This window comes from Petromyzon marinus, chromosome 72 (genome assembly GCF_048934315.1).
Source record: "Petromyzon marinus isolate PM22_M1 ecotype Great Lakes invasive population chromosome 72, UKy_Petmar_22M1.pri1.0, whole genome shotgun sequence".
Taxonomy (NCBI): domain Eukaryota; kingdom Metazoa; phylum Chordata; class Hyperoartia; order Petromyzontiformes; family Petromyzontidae; genus Petromyzon; species Petromyzon marinus.
In genome coordinates, this window is record NC_133738.1 from 5,877,578 (window position 1) to 5,897,743 (window position 20,166).

At 47.4% G+C, this 20,166-nt stretch overlaps 1 protein-coding gene across 2 annotated transcripts in view; it reads left to right on the forward strand.

Annotated features, from left to right (window-relative positions):
• The first annotated feature begins 5,201 nt into the window (after nt 1-5,201).
• Nucleotides 5,202-20,166, forward strand: part of LOC116957321 (uncharacterized) — a 51,150-nt gene continuing 36,185 nt past the window's right edge. Inside the window, exons 1-3 of one of the 2 annotated variants that reach the window (XM_076055708.1) lie at nt 5,202-6,348; nt 9,757-9,827; nt 10,656-10,760. In XM_076055708.1, coding sequence (XP_075911823.1) covers nt 9,767-9,827; nt 10,656-10,760 — 166 coding nt within the window. In that variant the 5' untranslated portion in view covers nt 5,202-6,348; nt 9,757-9,766. Of the gene's footprint in view, nt 6,349-9,307; nt 9,557-9,756; nt 9,828-10,655; nt 10,761-20,166 lie in introns of those variants that run through there. The other variant, XM_076055709.1, reaches the window with a different exon arrangement.

The window sequence follows — 20,166 nt, forward strand, 5'->3', positions numbered from 1 at the left end:
ATAGCATGTTCAATGGCAATTTAAAATCGGAATGAGCAGTTCTTCCACCCGGTAGCAATGTCGCAGCTATTCCGGACGACGCAAGAGCTAAGGCTATGCCATTTTGGGGTCGAATTGCTGCCAGAATAAATCTAATTAGGAACGTTTTACCAGTTCCTCCTGGCGCATCTAAGAAGAAGATTTCTCCCAACTCCGTTATTGATAGTCTGCATTATTTGATCGTAAATGCCTTTTTGTTCAAGCGTTAGCTTAGGAATATTTGATTGCACATACGACAAAAAATCACCCGTGTTGTAATTTTGTTAACGACCCAATTCTACATCGAACGAAGCAGCAGCAGATCGATTCGGTGATGGCATTCCCAATTGATTGAGAACTTTGTTCGCGATTTCTAAGCACAAATCTTCAATCATTATCAACGCTTCGTTGTAGATTTCTGCTGTGAAATCCATGTTCATATTTGAATTTTCCTTGCGTATTCGACGGAAAATATCTTCAGCCATGTGCGATTTATATTTCTCCCATAACTCTGTTGGAGATGAAGGAGAGCAGGCGGTCAATATGATTGCAAACAATGCACGAATTTGATTTGGATGTGACGTGTTGCACGCATCATTAATGCATACATCCCAGTGTCGGTCATTCTCCAATAAATTCAGAGCTTGACATGCACTGCGGAAAGTGGCATGTGTAACGCCGTTGACAATTCTCAATTGCTGGAAAGACGTTGGACCGGGTACATTTACCAACAGCATGCGAATAAAGAAGCATTCATCTTGATTGGGATGCACGGTATACAGTCTATCTATCATAGTTTCTTTGAATATGCCAGGTTTGTCCGTCGACTCGCTCTCCTCGTTTGCGTCGTTCAAATGATTTTCTACTCGCATTCCATGTGTAATACGTAGGCACTTCCGAATACAGCAGTGTTTTCGCAAACGTGTCATTTTGACATAACGTGAAGAAAGCAGTTATCGTTGCAGCCGGTGGATTCAGGGCTATTTGTTGCACATTTGCAGCTGTGAAATACACGCGTTGTTCATTTTCTAGATGTACTGCTAAGTGAACAACAGCTGGACTTCGTTCATGTATGTGAAATGAAAGAATTCGCTATACAGCTTCAATGCTGCTTATGTATCTTCCAGCCTGATACTGTGCGATTTCATCGATATGTATGACCGCATTCCTATCACTTCTTTCTGGTTGCACGCCAAAAACTGCCATGTTGCTGCCTTTATTCACATACTTACAAATGTATTTGATCGATTTAACGGAGTTACAGTATTCCACGTTTATGTGCGCTTGTATGTTTTTGATAGCAAAGGCGAATATGGAACAACCCACCGGTTATCTACTTAGATGTCACCGTTTCGCATTTGTATTGTTGCTAATTTACCGCCATCTTCTGCTGATCGTCTTCTGTATAAAGGATATCCATCGTTTCCTGTAACTGTGTTGGATACTAATGCTCGAGGATATCGCTTAGAGTATTTTCCGTCTATCATGCATGGCGAATTTGGATTCAGTGTACCGCATGGTTCATGTATAATATTTTTCGTCACAACTTCATGCAAATCCTTATCGACGTCGGCATCTGGTATTTCAGCGCATATTTCATCGTCGATTTCGTTGGAAGTGATTTTGTTATCGAGCCAGATTAGTATATGTGCGTGTGGCAATCGTCTCTTTTGCCATTCCACTGAGTACATCCAGCAGCGCACACACCCAAACACTTCATGTTTTACCATGAAATCCATCAGCGATTTCAGCTTCTGTCTGAAAACACGTGCTGTGATGTCATGTCTATCCACCGGCGATTGCCCAGGAAGTAAGAGCTGTTGTATATCGTCCCAAGCTGGATTACATGTGAATGTAATGAATAGGTCTGGACGCCCGTAGTGACGAACATACGCAATTGCATCTTGAGAGTACTCATGCATATGACGTGGACTGCCTGTATATGAAGATGGCAAAAATCTTTAGTCTTCCAACGTTAGTTGTATTACCGTCATTTACAATTGCATCTCGCAAATGAACGTTTTCTTCAGAGCGAAGCTTGGTCTGATTCAAACGGATGAATATCAAACGTTCTGTTTTGATTTTTGCATACATATCTACGATGTATTGGTGAAACAATTGTCGGCATTTCAAAATGTGATTGTCTTCATTCTCTCGAATCATTAGTCGGTATGAATAATATTTCATTGCGGTGCATTTCTTATTTGTTTCTTCGCCACTGACTGGATTTATCTTAACGTTGAAGTGATATCCATCGGTACCATCCCAAAAAATGATTGGATATTGCAGGGCATCGTAGCATCGATGAGTTTCTGCAACTTTTGTCAATTGATCGTTTCTCCGATGAAGAACAATATCTCTAGGTTGGAATTGATCTCCGACTAAAACAATTGCCACTTCGTCTATAGTTGGAGCATTGAATCTTCGCACATGTTCTCCAGCAGGCGTTTTGTCAGCATGAATAACAACCTTGTGTGTATCAGATGGCATCATGTCAATTGCTGTTTTGAACAAACGCACTAAATTATTTTTTTCGTGAAGAAGTTCTTGCAGTTGGGAAACGATGGACCTTTTTATGCCGGTAGAAATTCCGCAGCGTGCATTCAATTCATCATTGCCATCACCGATTAAATACATTTGTAGGAATTTACGTTGACCATCTGGGAACGGAAGCAGGGAGCCGGCTTCATGATAAATTTGTCCTTTCACTTTGAAAGTTGGCATGAATTGAGCTGTTACGATATCTGCGCCGAACGACGTTATTTGGAAGCATGAGTTGTATTTCCTGATGTTAGATAGGAAATGCTTTGATTCGGCGGTATATCCGGAAAGCAAAGTTTTTAATGGCACTGGCGGTTCTCCAAGTTGAGGCAGTTAAATTTTTCCGGCGGCGCAACACATTCCTTTCGTTTCTCCATTAAATTTCAGAGCCTTGCAATAAGGACACACTTCAGTCATAGTGCCGATGAGAACATGCCGGCTCAAACTATAATCATCAGCTGGATTGTACCGGAATGCAAGGCGATTGTAATCGCGTGATTGCTGAGCACGTAGTCGTGTTTGACGCTGATCTGCTGTTTCTCGTTGACGTCTTTCAGCCACTCTCAGCCTGTCGCGTTCATTCTGTTGAGAACGAAGCAGATCTGAAGCTGCAGAACGCGATCGCCGTGCTCGCAACCGTGGCATCCTCAAGTCTGGCTGCACGTCGCTCTGCTGCTTCCTCGGCACGTATTTGAGCCATTCTTTGTCTGTTTCGCTCGTTCGCTGATGCCCGTTCTTCCTCAGTTTGATATACAATTACTCGTCGCACTGCTTCCGCTCCGCGAGAACGACGACCTAAGTGTGATCTTCTGCGAGGCATTATTTGGGTGAACTAAAGCAGATCGATTGCACTGAAAAAGAAGAAAGAAAGTTATAACAAAAACATAAAATTGCAAAACATTAAAAAAGGAAAAAACACGAACTAAAAAACAAAGATAAAACAAAAATAAAAAATATTAACGAAATATTTCAATGCAAACGCAGATCAATCGACACAGCTCAATTCCACCGCCAATTGCACTGAAAAATAAGAAAAACAGTTAAAAATACGTAATGAAAAACAATGAAAAAAGAATAAACTAAACTCACGAAATGAACGCTAAGGTAAACGACACAGCTCAAATCCAAAGCAATGTCACACGAAATAATTTAATCAAAATGAAAAAAAATCGAAATGTATGAAAATTCAATTTAACAATGCAATCGGAAACATTGAAATGGAATCGTAAAATTGGAAATTTGTAAATCGTAAAAGGATCGTAAACCTGAAACATTGAAATGGAATCGTAAAATATTTAGTATAGCGTGTGTTGCTTTTACGTCCAACAGATGGCGCTGTTTTTCAAAAAAAGCATATTTTTACCTGTCACAGATGTGACATCTATATAATAGTAGGTATATAAAAACATAGTAGGTATATATAAACATGCGTGTATTCGAATGCAACGTTGTGTCAAAATTTCAAAGCAATCGGTGAAGAACTTTCGGAGATTTGAGATTTTGAACAAACGAACATTTACATTTTTATTTATATAGATTAATTATCTTTACAGTCCCCAATTGCCACTTGTTTCCAATCATCTCAACGCAAGTGTATTAATTAATTATCTATACAGTCCCCAACTGCCACCTGTTCCTAATCATCTCAGCGCAAGTGTATTCAAATCTTGACTTAAAGCTGTCATAACTGCAGGAATTCATATTCCTTGGGTCTTTTGGTAAAGTGACGTAGATAGGTTCAAAGAAAAAAACAAAAAATAGCAAAAAAAATAACAAAAAACTACGACGTTTCGATCGCAAGGCAAGCGGTCGTCATCAGGAGGAAAAAAAATAGAGGAAAGCTGCTGAGGTGGACTGTTTCAAAGGTTTGAAATGGGAGCAGCCCAACGGGTTAGTAGACTGCACTTGCAATCTCGAGGCTGCTGGTTTGATTCAGTCCCCTGCAGCAGTTGAAGCAAATTCTTGCCCAGTGTCCTCAAAACAATCCACCTGCCATCTCCGGGGAGCGGGGGGGCGACGAGGGAGAGGGGCGGTGGTGGTGAGCAACCCAAAAAGTCAGGCGACAAGCGATTTTCTTGTAATTAAGTTTAACAAAAAAATAAACCTAATCAATGTTTTGAGAGCTGCAATAATAAAAAAAGTAAGTCAAATTATATAGCTCTGTACATAATACAGCAGCAGCAGCAGATACAAATTGTTATATTATTAATATCCATCAGAGGTTTTTTAGGGTTAGTTCGTGTAAATACAAATCTGTCTTTAAACTCGCTACCACCCTGCACTGCCAATAAGTAAGGTTTGTCACGTAAACAGAACATGCCAATTCATTATTAGTACAACACACTGATTATGTTGGAGACTAAATGGCGGTACTTAAATGGATAACGTCAAACCGTACGTTTTTTTGTGAGTGTAATCGCTATTTCTAGAAGAGCACGTGCGCCACATTTATTCATAATGCCGCGTTGCAAATCACCATTGGGCTTATTAGAACGTTCACTGTTCATCAAAAGTGATTAGGAGCGGTTTGCTTTTTTGTTATTTTTGCTTTGCAATTACAGTTCCACGTGCGGTTTTTCCGTTTTGTGGATTAACCGCCCACCAGGGATTTTGACGTGAATTAATAACTGTTATGCATTGTCTTTTTTGGAAATGTTGATTGCAAGTCGCACAATGCTTAAAACTGAACAAATATGTTACTTCGGTTAATCTGAAATCCACGCAATCACCTCTACAGTACAGTTGTTGCGATATATTTACAACAGTGGGCAGAGCTTGATTGTTTGGTTCATTAACAAACTCAGCTGTCTTGACTAAAACATGATTTCAACCTGTATTAGTGTTTTTTGGCATAGAGATCCGCGGGAAATATATATATTTTTGGATCCACGATTTTGAATCATCTGTGCGCATCTTCCCCGTCGTTTGCGTGGATAATCGAGAGTCTAACAGTAGTGTCGAGAGCCACGAAGTGGTTCTTAAAGCTGCATGCCGCTCCGGAGCCGCAGGTTTTCTACTCCCTGCCCCTTCCTCTATCAAATAAGTACACCACAATCGATGGGCAGGTTGCTTATTAGCTGGTAAAACTGTGCGTAGCCCATATATTTCCTTTAGAGATGACCTGGCCAGCGTGAGAAAAGCAAGCAGCATATCCACTATATAGGGAGCGAGGATGTCTTGAGTCAGCGAGAAATAAGTCACAATAGGTGGGGGCCTTTTGGCCAGCGGTGGTGAGATGTTAACTCCCTCCCCTGGTATGGAGGTCGTGGGTTCGATTCAAATCCTGATGCCTGCTGCTGTATATTTGGGGTTCGTGTGTCTCTTCCCCCCCGTGGTTGCATGGATTTTTCTCCAGGTCCGCCCAGTTTTTCCCCTCCACATTTAGAATCAACGGTACTTGTCGAGAGTATTTGGCTGCTGCTATAAATTTCCACGCAACAGTAAGCCATCACTTCACTGAGCTATTATTTGTGATGGTGTAGCTCAGTGGGTCCTTAATACCTGATAAAATAAATTTAAAAAGATGAGCAGTAAATGACAGTACTGCATATTTAGCTATTTGTGATAAAAAAAAACCTAGACGAGACTTAACCAGATGCAGCCAGTTCTTATCTTATCAGAATCACACAGACACGTGAAATGCGCGCACATTGCGTAATGGGTTCATTGGAAAATTTATGAAGGAACACCCATCGACTCACGAAGTCAAACTCCTCTATATATACACACAGCAGGGGGACTGTCAATACACTTCACGTCGAAGGTTGATAGTCACACCTGCGTCGCGAGGTAAGAGCATTCTGGTTTTGTGTGATATATTTTACATATTGTAACGTAAATGTAATTCGAATGGTCATTTAAGGAACACAAAATCCTGCTTATGGCATCTCTTATTTGCATTGCCACGTTTCATCACGCTGCTTTCATTCAACGTTTTTTAAGGTCTCTCTTGAAGTGGTTGAACTCGAGGTTTGTTTTTTTGTTATCCAGTTTTCGGGTTGAGAATTACATGCAACAGGACCCTCTCTGATCTATAAACCCATCATCATGCAAACTCCGCTCATCCTCGCAGCAGGGGCAGCAGCTTTCAGTGAACCGTTGAACAAAGACGGTGGTCTCCGCATCATGGCACGATGCTTTCAGATGCTGTTCTATGCGCCTATCTGTAACACTGCTCTTCCTTTAAAGGATAGATTGACAAACTAATTTCTTTAAAACTGCTTGTATTTGTTTTGTTGTCCTTCCCCCCCACACCTGCAATTAGCAGTGTTTGGCTACCTACGGTGTGAAAGAAGTTCGGTATTCACGAGGTCGTGGGTTAGATCCCGGACCCTGAAGATGCCTGTTGTGATATATTTCGAGTCTCTTTCTCTCTATCCACATGGAGGTTTCAATTGCCTCACCTGGTATGCAGGAGGTCGTGGGTTCGATCCCGGTCCCTCACGATGACTGTTATTGTATATTTGGAGTCCGCTTCTCTCTCTCTCTCCCAATGGTGGGCCCTGCGTGGATTTTTCTCCGGGTCCTCCCATTTTATCCCTTCACATTTAAAATCAACATCAGGCACTTAAGAGTACTTGGCTATACATTAATGTGATGATATCAGCCACTTTGTTGACCTGCTATAATTTGTCGTGGTCAGGTCATTTATATATATAAAAAAGAGCTGCATAGGTCAGTGGTGTCTTACACCTGATAAAATAAAAATAAAACAAACCTCAGCACGATTCCTGGCCATGGCTAACAATACAATATCTGAACATGCCCTGAGCCCCTCGTAAAGAAGTATAAGCCATCATCACGTGACCTCCGGTCATCCTAAAGTAAACTGTTTCTTATGTTACCAGGTAAGCCCCCACCGAGCTATGTAGCTTATTTTTGAGAAGCGACTTGGCTATCACAAATGATAGAAGTGGCAGATCGACCTGCATCCATAAACTCACCAGGCTTCTACTTTATTTCTGCAAAAAAAGATTACAAAATAATTTTAAACAAAATACCGCTTTCATATCAGGTAGTTACTTATGACCCACCCTGCATAAATCTGTAGGGGACTGTACAGAAACGTAATTACACACACACACATTGGGACACTACCCTTCACGCGCATCCAGTCTTTGTTCAGGCCCTTAGTAGCGCTCGAGATGATGCGAAATCAGGGACTGTGCTTTACACCCAATAATTATATATTATAATGCAATTGAACGAAGGCAACTAGGTCACGGGAGTAGAAGTGGAGGTTGTAATGACTGCCTTGGCATAGCATCATCATTAGACAGAGGCATTGGGATGCTGCTGGATGATGCTTCTAGACCGCTGCTACCCTACACTCACCTCCAGTCTTTGTTCAGGCCCTGGATTACGCAACATCATCTCACGTGCTATTATGGACCATTGCTCTACCCACTATAATTATACATTATTTATAAAAAACGCGATTATTCCATAACGCAGTGTTCTTCAGGAACGTAACTTACTACTACTGCCGCTGCCTTATAGGAGGGCAGGGACTGTATACTTTCGTTGTCATATTTGGCAAGAAAATTCAATGACACAAGAAATTATCAAGATAATTTATCGCACGTGTCGCAGCAATCATAATGTCCTTCATCTTTACTTACGAATAATGCAACTAATAATAGATATCCATTGTAATTTATAAAACTACATTAAGACCCCCCCCCCCCCCCCCCATCTAGTCTTTGAACCTGGTAGGCTCACAATTGACCATATCACATTTATCCCTGCTGTATTTAAGGCCGGTCCACCATTCTGGATAATCACCTGATGAGGCTGCTGGTTGCTGATCATTGTTGTAATCACACCGAGCGAAATGTCATGGTAACTCCAATATGTAAATGGGTGTTAAGAGAATGGATTTTTGTTTCAGTTTTCAGTTATGGGAAGGCGAGTCTGATTAGGTTGAGTCTTGCACAGACCACGGAATGAAGAGATGCTGCAGAAGGAAAACCAAATAAACACACAAAGCAGTTGTACAGACATGAGCTTTCAATTTAGTATAGTGGTGTCAGGTGTAGTGTAGTGTATATAGTAGTGTATATTTGTGAACTGTATGTGTGTACTATATAGTACTATAGTAGTGTAGTGTATTGGTTAGTGGTGGATTGTATAGTGTAGAATAGTATAGTGTACTAGCCTTTTGCCTGTCCAAGGACGGGTGTATTGCAGTAAATCTGGAACTTGCAAGGGAAAAGCAGACCGCGATGTGATATTCATTGCATCAATGCGTGTGCAATTTGTACGGGCGCGGTGACACAGACCTATTTCATTTGAAGGTTATAATCCCTTGTTCATCATGACGTCCTTTTGACTTTGTCTTAATAGCATTATAGAGATCTGTGACGTGGGGGTTCTGCCTTTGTAGTTAGGGTTATTAATGAGGGGCGGGTCCATGTGGAGGATGTAACCTGCTCATGATTATTAATGAGGGGGGGCTGGTCGACGTCGAGTGACGTCACGAGCAATGCACGAAAGCATTCTTGGCTCATTATAGTAAGTAATAATAATGGGGGGCGTGTCCATTTGGAGGATGTCACCTGGCCATGATTATTAATGAGGGGGGCTGTTCGATGTTGAGTGACGTCACCTGCTCATGATTATTAATAAGGGGGGGTTCTCCATGCGGCGTGACGTCACCCGTTCATGATTATTAATGAGGGGGGCTGGTCGACGTGGAGTGACGTCACGAGCAATGCACACAGGCATTCTTGGCTCATAGGTAATAATGGGGGGGGGGTGTCCATTTAGAGAACGTCACCTGCTCATGAATATTAATGAGGGGGGCTGGTAGATTTTTAGTGACGTCACGAGAGGTAAGGACATTCCTGGGTGATTATAGTACGTATAGGTGTGCAGTGTGGAGTAGTGTATAGTAGTGTGAATATGTCTTTTGAACTTCTTTAACACCATATGTAGCTAATCAGAGGTGCGGGTAAAGAACAGCAAACTAAACACAACCAGCAGCAGTTCTAAAGAAGTAAGATTGTCAGCCTAGATGGTGTTGCATGGCTCCCAGTGGCTTCCTAATATCGGACGGAAGAGCGTTCCAGACGGCCGCAGAAGCAGCACAAATCTGAAAGCGCCGCGATAATGCGGTGACCACCATCTTTTTTCCATGGTTAGCCAAAAGACGCTGCTGCCCAGATGACCGTGGTGCGTGTTTTTGTATTTTGCCAGGTGGAGCAGCATGGACATTACCCTGATTCATGTTCTGGTGGCTGTCATCTGGCTCGCTATGAGCGTCGAAGGTGACGTTTTTCACTCCACTCCCCGGCTATACGTTTGCGTTCATTTAGCCAGTATAGTATTTTCTCTTGTGTTGCGGTAGTCATGTTCCTGAAGAACACCACAATTAACTAGACTATATACTACACTAGACACTGCTATACACTAGAATGTACTACTAGACGCTACTATACACTACACTACCCCCACACCTCCGATTAGCGCAACGGTTGGACTAAGTTACAGTCCAACTGTATTGATTAAACAGTTATATATAACTCAGTTTTAGCAGAGCTGTAAATGTGTTACCTGTGCAGCGTCCATCCGAATCTGAATAGATTCTCCGTACCCTGAATTGATTACTCCACAGGTGGGCGTGGTGTACTGTGCAGTCACGTGAGTCTAAGGGCCCAATCCATGGTCATCATTAACTCCATAATTATACGTGTGATTCGTTACAATAAGCCCATTCCGGCTACACGTGTCTCTCTACCCGTGGAGATGTTAACTACCTCACGTGGTATGCAGGATGTTCGTGAAGTTCGACCCAGACGATGCATGCTGCTGTTATACATAGAGTTTGCATCTCTCTATCCCCCGTGGTGGTCGCATGGATTTTTAAGCCGGGTACTCCGGTTTTTTCCTTCACATTTAGAAACATGGGTGTAGAGTATTTGGCTGATGTAAATTTCCATGTGAGCATATCAGTCACTTCGTTGAGTTCCTATCATTTGTGATGGCCAGGTCGCTTGTGAAAAAGAGCTACTACGTAACAGCTCAGTGGGGACTTACACCTGGTAAAAAAATGGTTGAGTTTAAATACTAATATGTGTCTTTGTGCAATTATGCAGGATTGCTTTACTGCTACACCGGAAGTCTTGATTTGGGGATTCCTGAAATATCTACCTATTGTGCAGCAGGGCAAGACTCATGCGTGACGATGCAACTGACTCAGAGTAAGTGCTTCCAGGTCAAGGTTGCTGTATATTTGGAATCTGCGTCTATCTCCCTCGCCTGATTTTTATTAGGCAGTGGGTTCAATCCCGGACCCTGACGATGCCTGTTGTATATTTGGAGTCTCTCCCCATGGTGGTCACTGCATTGATTTTTCTTTGGGTACTCTGGTAATATAAGCATTGTGCTTAAAACCGATTGGCCTACACCAGGAGACGGCAGCATTCTTAAGGGCCTTGTCTCTGTATCAGTGACAGACCAGAGAACAATGCCAAAAGTTGAACGTTGCAAAGACAATGCCCAGTGTCAGAGCACTTACAGCTCGCGTTGAGCAGTGCTGATATCTGTAGTGTTTTTATTTCACGCGGACAACTTATTCTTTTTCTCCTGTGTCACTTTTATTTAACAGATCTCCTCGCGTTTGACACCCCGTAACTCCGTCGCGTTTTTCCCGCTTGGGCTGCTCGCCTGCTTCGTTCGCTCCGCTCCCCCTTTAAAGCTTTCGTGACTGCAGGGATTCATATTCTTGGTTCTTTCGGTAAAGTCATGTAGAAAGGAAACAATAAAAAATATATAAAACAATTTTATTGTTTCCCTTCTACGTGACTTTACCGAAATAACCAAGAGTATATATCAAAGCGTGTTAATTTGCAGTCAGTGAACTTTATATATTTGTCACAAAACCGTGATGGCTTAAACCCGCGAGTGGGAATGGCTTTGCTGTACTTGTGTAGTGGGTTCACAAGCGACAGAGACGGCGATGTAGAGGCAGCACTATTTATTATAACTCGACAACGAATAGCCAAGATATACAACACTGAGAAGGGGTAACGGCCTCAATCACCCGTATTACACTGGGATATACCCCTAGGCTATCTGCCTAGCTATCTATGCTCCTGGGTCCTCCGCTAAGGGCGCTCGGGGAGGCTGACCTGGCCCAGCCAAGGCACAGGTCGCGACCACCAGCCACACAGACCCGGCCCTTAGAAGTGTAGTGTTGTAAGGACGAGCAGACTTCTTTAGGAGGCACACTCTGTTTATTGTATTATTTCCTTATACAACGCTTAACACACACAGAGGGATATTCGGTCCCCTCACCCGATACCCTAGGGAGGTACAGCCTCCGGACCTGGCGGGACTCAATCGTCTACCGCTAACCTCCTTGATACCTAAGGAGGTACAACCTCCGGACTTGGCGGGACTCACACGTCTACCGCTATCCTAGTCCTCCGGCTAGGACCTAGGGGAGGCTATCTGACCCACCGCTGGCCCGGTGGGTCCTGACCACTGGGTATGCCGAGCCTTAGCCCTTAGAAGGGCTGAAAGGCTGGTCCAGGGTCCTAGCTAGGCTTCAGCCCAGTCTTCTATCTTCGTGCAGGGAGAGAACTCCTCGAGGTCCGTTGGGTCACCCGTCTTATACCCCTTCGTGGCCAGGTAGAACCAATCATACATTCCCACGTGGAACCGTCTGATTGGTTCGCACCAAACCCTGGCCACGATCCGTTTCACCTCGACTGACCCCAACCGTTGTACCCAGGGGTAATGCTGCACCGCCCTGGTGGCAACGCAGGTTACGCAACAGCGCGTAGTTAACACCTCTACATCACCCCCTCCTTCGGAAGCTCCAGCCGTCCCGGCTGCAACAATGGGAAACTCCGAAATTACCAATGGTAGAAGAATTGTGAGTGTGCCTCACGAACAACAAGAACAATTAAACCCCTATAAATACCCCCCTTAACAACATAACGTATGTACAAGGCACTAGACATGCCAAAAAAAACATTATAACAACCGGCGAGATTTCGCGCGCGTGCGTTTCGCGGGGCCATCGTAGGGGATGGCAGGCTTTGTCGGCGGCACAAGGGAAGGAGGAGGATGAGCCAGAGCATCCGGTGGGCCTTTAGGCATCTCCACGGGGACACCTGCTGCTCCACGGTCCATTGAGGCCGAACGTGGCCTGCATGGAGCCGTCACTCCCGTGTCATCTGCAGGAGGAATGACACGCCTGCGCTGTGGGTTAGGCACCAACGGGGCAACATCCGGCTCGTCGGACGCGTCGCACACTCGGCCCCCATGTTGTGTGTGTTGTGGAGGGACGCGTGGCGTGACGAAGGGTTTTAACCGAGAAGGGTGAACGCACCAGCGACGCCGTCCCCAGCTAATTTTAACACATTGGGGACGCAGGACTTCCACTACCTCAACCGGGCCTCGCCATGGTCTGAGGAGTTTGGCCGACATGGACACCGGCACCTGGGGGCAGTGGAGCCATGCCCTGTCTCCCGGTGCCCACCGATGCGTGTACGACCGAGGGTCCCGCAGTCGCAAATTCGCCCGTTGGCGGGAAGCCGAATTTTCAATGGTGGCCTCCCGTGCCTCGGCCAACTTACGGAGGTTGAATCGCAAGTGGTCAACGAGCTTTGACTTTTGCGGTGGCTGTTCGATTTCCAGCCGAACGTCGGCGGGAGGAAAGGCATCCCTGCCATACATTAGAAAGAACGGGGAAAATCCCGTCGCCGCGTGAGGTGCCATACGGTATGCGGCGAGGACCCCCGGAACCTGCAAGTCCCAATCGAGGTGGGATTCATCGACCTGATGGCATAACATAGCGGTGAGAGTTCTATGAAGGCGCTCCACCATGCCGTCGGTCTGGGGATGGTAGGGCGAAGTGCGCACTTTCTTAGTGCCCAACAGGCGGCACACATCAGTCAGCAAGGCTCCTGAAAAATTTCTTCCCTGATCGGTCAGCAACCGTTCTGGTGCGCCCTTGTCCAGGACGTAGCCTTGAACAAAGGCGTCCACAACGGCCGCCGCCGACTGGTTGGGGAGGGCCCAGGCCATAGGCCACCGTGTAAAATACTCTACCCCAACCAGAAGGTACTTATTACCCCGTGACGTAGTAGGAAAAGGGCCCAAAATATCGAGAGCCACCAACTCATTTATACGAGAGACCGAAATGGGTTGCAGGGGTGGGCATGCCGGTTTAGCCGGCGGTTTACGTTGCGCACAATGGGTGCATCCCAGCAAAATGTCAGTGACGTCGCGCAGCATGCCCGGCCAGAAAAATTGCAACCGCAACGACCCAATGGTCTTATGAACACCCAGGTGCAATAAACGCTCATGCGCCGCCCATACGGCCTTGCATCGCAAGGCGGATGGCACGACGATTTTATGTTGACACGAGTCAGCATCCCAATGCATCAACAAGCCGCGCTTCATGACAAATGAATTAAATTTGCCCTGTCTTGGAACCGCATTATTCGCGAGGCGACGCAACCTCAATAACGACATGTCCTCGCCCTGGTGCCGACCCCATTCGGCCAAAGTTAGCCCCAGCAAATCGTCACTGGCCATTGGATCTGCATGATCCAACATCGGCGCTGAGGCGGCGGGAAGTGCGGCTGACACCGTTGTGAGAGGCGCGACCTGCGCAGGCAGTGGCGGCTTACAACGGCCCGAGCCCAAAAAACACGCACATTTTTGAGCCGGCGGAAGGCGAGACAACGCATCGGCATTCGTGTGTTGTGCACCCCTACGGTAAGTGACATTGAAATCGTAGTCCTGAAGGACTTCGAGCCACCGAGAAAGCTGCCCGGACGGTTGGTCAACCCGCAGAGCGTACTGTAAAGCCGAATGATCAGATCGCACGGTAAAATGCTGACCATACAGGTACGGCCTGTATTGCTGAATAAAAAAAACAATGGCCAGCAGCTCACGTCTGGTCACACAGTATCTTTGTTCAGCAAGAGACAAGACTCTGCTACCATAGGCAACAACCCTTTCAATGCCATCAACTTTTTGTGACAGAACACCCCCAATCCCCGTATTGCTAGCGTCGGTGTCCAACACGAATGGCACGGAAAAATCGGGGTACGCAAGGGACGGTGCCGTCACGAGCGCGTTCCGCAAGGAGTCGAACGCAGCCTGTTCTGCGTCCCCCCAATGAAACGCCACCCCTTTTGACGTAAGGGCGTGGAGCGGCTTGGCAATCGTCGCGAAGCCAGCAACAAACCGGCGGTAGTACGACGCAAAACCAATAAAACTACGAACATCGCCCGCAGATGTAGGGGTCGGCCAATGTTGAACACATTTGGTTTTTTCAGGGTCGGTAGAGATGCCCGAGCGGCTAACTATGTGGCCCAGATAGCGCACAGACTCACGCAGAAGGTGACACTTCTGCGGCTTGAATTTCAAGTTAGCGGCCCGCATTTTCAAGAAGACAGCACGCAACCGTTCGATGTGTTCGCCGAACGTGCGGCTAAAGACGATGACGTCGTCAAGATAAATGAGACATGAGTCCCACTGGAGCCCAGCGAGGACCAGCTCCATGAGCCTCTGGAACGTCGCTGGGGCCGAGTGGAGACCCATGGGCAATCTATTAAACTCGAAAAGGCCCTGTGGTGTCCGAAAAGCAGTCTTAGGTTTTGACGATTCGTCGAGGGGGAGTTGCCAAAACCCCGACAGAAGGTCCAAGGTGGAGAAATAGTGCGCCCCTGCCAGGGCATCCAATGACTCGTCCATACGAGGGAGAGGGTAGGCGTCCGCTACCGAGATTTTATTTAGGCGCCGAAAATCAACGTAAAAACGGAGACTGCCATCGTGCTTTTTGACCAGCACTATTGGAGCACCCCAGGGACTAGTGGAGGGAGAAATTATATCGGCCTTCAGCATGTCATCCACAGCCGATTTAACATGCTGTTTCTCCGCCGGGCTAAGCCGAAACGGGTTTTGTCGAATCGGGGCAGCGTCACCAGTATCAATGTGGTGACGCAGCAGCTTGGTGCAGCCAATATCAAATTTAGATTTACTAAAGACATCGGAAAATTCTCGCAGAAGAGCGCGCAATTTAATTCGCTGCGAATGAGACAGATCACCCGTGTCTGTGCAGAGCGCGTCCAACCATCTCTCATCCGATTCGGAAGGAGGTGGGACCTGCGGCGTGTCACGCACGTGTCCCGCGACTCCGGTCCCCAACGGCACCGGGGTCGCGTGAGCGAGCACAGTTCCTTGCGGAATGACGGTTGTGGACAATCCGACATTCAAAACCTGCAAGAACGGCTCCCTGTCGGCTGCTACGAGGGTCTGTGCAGCCACCACATCTAACCCCTTAGCAGCTGCGTTTGAAGGCCCCAGCAAAATGCCATGTGCCGAGGCCTCCGGGGCTAGCGGTTTTTTAAGTTGCAAGGGCACGAGCATTTGTGTCCCTGGCGGAATGCGGACTGTGCTCGCAACAAACGCCTGCACCGAGGCACTAGCCATGCGTGGATGTGAGGGTGTGGGCAAGAACGCCATCCGTCGACCCGACGGGAGTTCGATGCAGCCTTGATCTACAAGGATCTTAATAGGCATTTTCGCGAGAAAATCAGTGCCTAACAAACACGGCACGGCGAGGGAAGAAGAGACCAAAATAGGCCCTGCCAATTTAATGTCTCCAATCGAAATTTGCGCCCGAATTTGCCCAATAATGCCAAGTGAACTGCCATTAGCGGCGAAACACGGGATAGAAACCCGTTCCAAGGGGCGGCATCGTACGGGCAGTATATTGTAAATCAGATCCGAAATGATCGTAGCCGACGCACCAGTATCGACCAACACGCGAAATTCCACACCCTCGATTGATCCGACAACCACGGACGAACCTGCCGTCGCCGCGACTACCCTATGGGCCAACTCAGACCACTGCCCAGGTCCGAGTGGCCGCGAACAAACGCCAGAATACCCCCCATCACACGCCGAATCGCGAGCCCTTCTTATGGTGCGTTGCAGTGTGTATGGTGTGAATGAGGGCCGAGCGTGAGAGGCGTTTCGACTTGCCTGGCTTTGCCGCGATGCCGTGGACGTCCTGTAGTCCTGGCCCCGGGATGCGGAGGGGCGTCGTCGAGGCGCACGGCAGTCAGAGGAGATGTGGCCTCGTCGGCCACAGTTGAAGCACGTCACGTCGCCGCGTGGAGCAGGCCGTCCCCGCTGCTGGTCGTTGCGGCGACCAGCGTGGTCGGACGATCGCCGGCCCGTTGACCTGGTCGCCATGAAGGCCCGGTCGGGGGAGAACTCGGCGTCCCTGCTGGCAGGCTCCGACGTCGAAGCCGAGGCGGCGATGGTCGATTCCGTGTGGAGCAGCAGATGTGCGTGGATGCACCGAGCGGCTCGTAGCGAGCACATACCGTCGTCGTCCACCGCTTGGATGACGATGCGCAGCTCGCGCGCCAGCTCCAGCATCTTCTGGAGAACGATGGCATCGATGGCCTCGTCGTCCATGCGAGGGTAACCCGCTCTTGCCATCGCCAGTAGAGCGGTCCGGAATGCCAACGGAGACTCTTTAGGGCGGCGTTGCCTGTCGTAAAATCGGCTGCGGACGTCGGATGGAGGCCCGTACACGTCGGACATCCGTCGGAGGGCCGATTGAAGAGTCGCCCTTTGTTGCCTGGGGATGGTGAGGAGCGAGGCGAGAGCGCCGTCATCCAAAGTGGCCGGTAGTGCTCGGAGCGCCTGTGCGTCCGACCAGCCCACCATCTCTTGGTGGCTCAGGAAGCGACGCTGGAACGCCGCCCAGTCGCCCCCTTCAGATGTGAATTCTCGGAAGATGGGCAGGCGTTGTTGGAGGGCGGACGTCGTCTCCCCCTCAGCTTGTACCGTCTCGAGCCGGAGATCGGCGATTTCCCAGCCGATAGAGTCTACTGTACCGTGTCGGTACAGTAATGACGCGGCGTCCGTTGAGGAACTTGAATCCGCAGCGTCGCGTGCTGATGACGTTGCGGGTTGTGATTGGCCCCCCGCGTTCCCAGGATGCCCCTGGCTTCCGCTTCCGGCGGAATCACGTGGTTCCCCGGCGGGAAAATCAAAATGTCTGCCCCGGCCGATGGCGGGAACGTCTGCCGGCGGTTGACTCGGCCTGCCCGCAACCTCCAAGTTGATCTCTTCGAGAGTGGAGGCCGCGGCGTGTAGGAGTTGAGCGAGACGGCCGTGTGCTGCCCTGAGTCCGTCCCCCATGGCAGGGGGAGCAACCGGCTGCTCAACCGGTGGCTGGGCGGCCGTCAACGCGGCAGCGTTTTCAGCGGAGCTGGCGGTGCTTGCAGGTGAGACAGCGTTATCTTCGTTCTGGCTCTGCGCGTGGGCTGAACTTCTGGTTTCCATTTCCAACCACTTCTGACTCCAGTTGTAGTGTTGTAAGGACGAGCAGACTTCTTTAGGAGGCACACTCTGTTTATTGTATTATTTCCTTATACAACGCTTAACACACACAGAGGGATATTCGGTCCCCTCACCCGATACCCTAGGGAGGTACAGCCTCCGGACCTGGCGGGACTCACACGTCTACCGCTAACCTCCTTGATACCTAAGGAGGTACAACCTCCGGACTTGGCGGGACTCACACGTCTACCGCTATCCTAGTCCTCCGGCTAGGACCTAGGGGAGGCTATCTGACCCACCGCTGGCCCGGTGGGTCCTGACCACTGGGTATGCCGAGCCTTAGCCCTTAGAAGGGCTGAAAGGCTGGTCCAGGGTCCTAGCTAGGCTTCAGCCCAGTCTTCTATCTTCGTGCAGGGAGAGAACTCCCCGAGGTCCGTTGGGTCACCCGTCTTATACCCCTTCGTGGCCAGGTAGAACCAATCATACATTCCCACGTGGAACCGTCTGATTGGTTTGCACCAAACCCTGGCCACGATCCGTTTCACCTCGACTGACCCCAACCGTTGTACCCAGGGGTAATGCTGCACCGCCCTGGTGGCAACGCAGGTTACGCAACAGCGCGTAGTTAACACCTCTACATCAGGACATCGACTCTGAGGCTCTGGGGCCACACCGCTGGCTTTCTCTGCCCGGCCCTGAGAAGGACAGCGGGTCAAAGGATATCCAGGGTCTATCTAGCCGGCCTTCAGTCTTCAACTGGGTCTTCGTACTTCGGCTCTTGAACACTGCCCCTATCTCTCTCTGGCTCTCCGTCTTTTATACCAATTGCCCACCGAGGGGCGGGGTTCTGAGGGATCGAAACACACCCCGTAGCCCACCCTTTGGAAGGGGCGCGGGGGATCCAAATCCCATAGCCCCCTTTGGGTAAGCCCTGGATGCTAGCTGTAACCGACGTGCGTTTGTCCCGTAACACCCTAACGGCTGTAACAGATGTGTGTTTGTACCATAACACCACTACACTTGTACGTAATCCCTTATTTTGCACATTTTGGGACGCGCTTTACCAACAACAAATAAACTCCTTAAAAAAAGGTTTTAAAAATAACGGTTTAATTTTAAAGTGCACTAAAAAGTAAAAAATATTTTTTTTCAGCCATCACCAGTAGTTCAGAATATTTTTCGACATTTGTAACTAAAACATAAGACCGTGGGGCGCTCCTTTAATATTACTTATATCTAATAATATAAAAAAGGTGAATAACATTAGTATAAAAAATAATATATGAGAAATAATAACCCACTAATGTAGATTGTCACCTGGTTTTTCATCGGAGTGTGTGAGTCTATGATGTTCACTTATTCTTGTCGCTAAGTTTTGAAATTTTACCGTTGTGTTAAGAGAAACAAAAACAATACAAAAATAAACGTTGCCTGTTTCGTGGCGCCTGCTGTCTGTACTCTTTTGAGGTGGCCTTTTGAAGTCGTGTAGAGATTCCCCAGAATCGGATTAGCAAACCCCCCCCCACCCCTTCTTTTTATTACTGGTGTTTTTATTGCATTTTATGGCTTATCTCCGGCTGCCTGGTCCCGAGTGTGAAAGGCAGCTGCTGTGTGATGGGAGGGAGGGGGGTCGCACCACCTCCTTTTGCCCCAAGCGACATCGCAATTGATTAAAAAAATATTGGCAGAATTTTTCTTAATGTAATTTTTGGGAAAAAGGCCTATATATACAACAGCAATATAGCAGCTCTTACAATATTTGCCAGCACCATTGTGCAACATTGAACGCCTGCATTGGAACATGTAAACACATCTTCATTTGCCTGATGCCGTGCAGCGTGAACAATTCTTGGTCTTTCATTGATTGCCATGTAAGCATTAGCAGGTTATTGCGGCTGATTTTGTTCCACTGGTTGTTGCACAGGAAAAGCAACTGAATGTACATCAGCGATGTTTGCTTCTTAATTGATTGTTACATCCCGATAAAGTGGCTTTTTTGAATTAGCCAGTTGAGTGCATTGTAAACTTATTTCCGAATTATAGAGAATTCACGTGTGATGTTTAGATTCTCAAGATGTTTTGTGATGACAACCATTGCAGTATTATGCATTGCTCGTGGAAGTGTGTCACTAACTTTAAAAATGTCCATAGCAAAGAGCACCACCTGTCCACGGAAGCCAAATTGACTGAAGACTCCACAGAATTTGATGATCTTGACAAATGGTATAACTATTGATAATAGACGTTGTTCTGGCTGTTGAATCACATCTGGAATTTCACCAG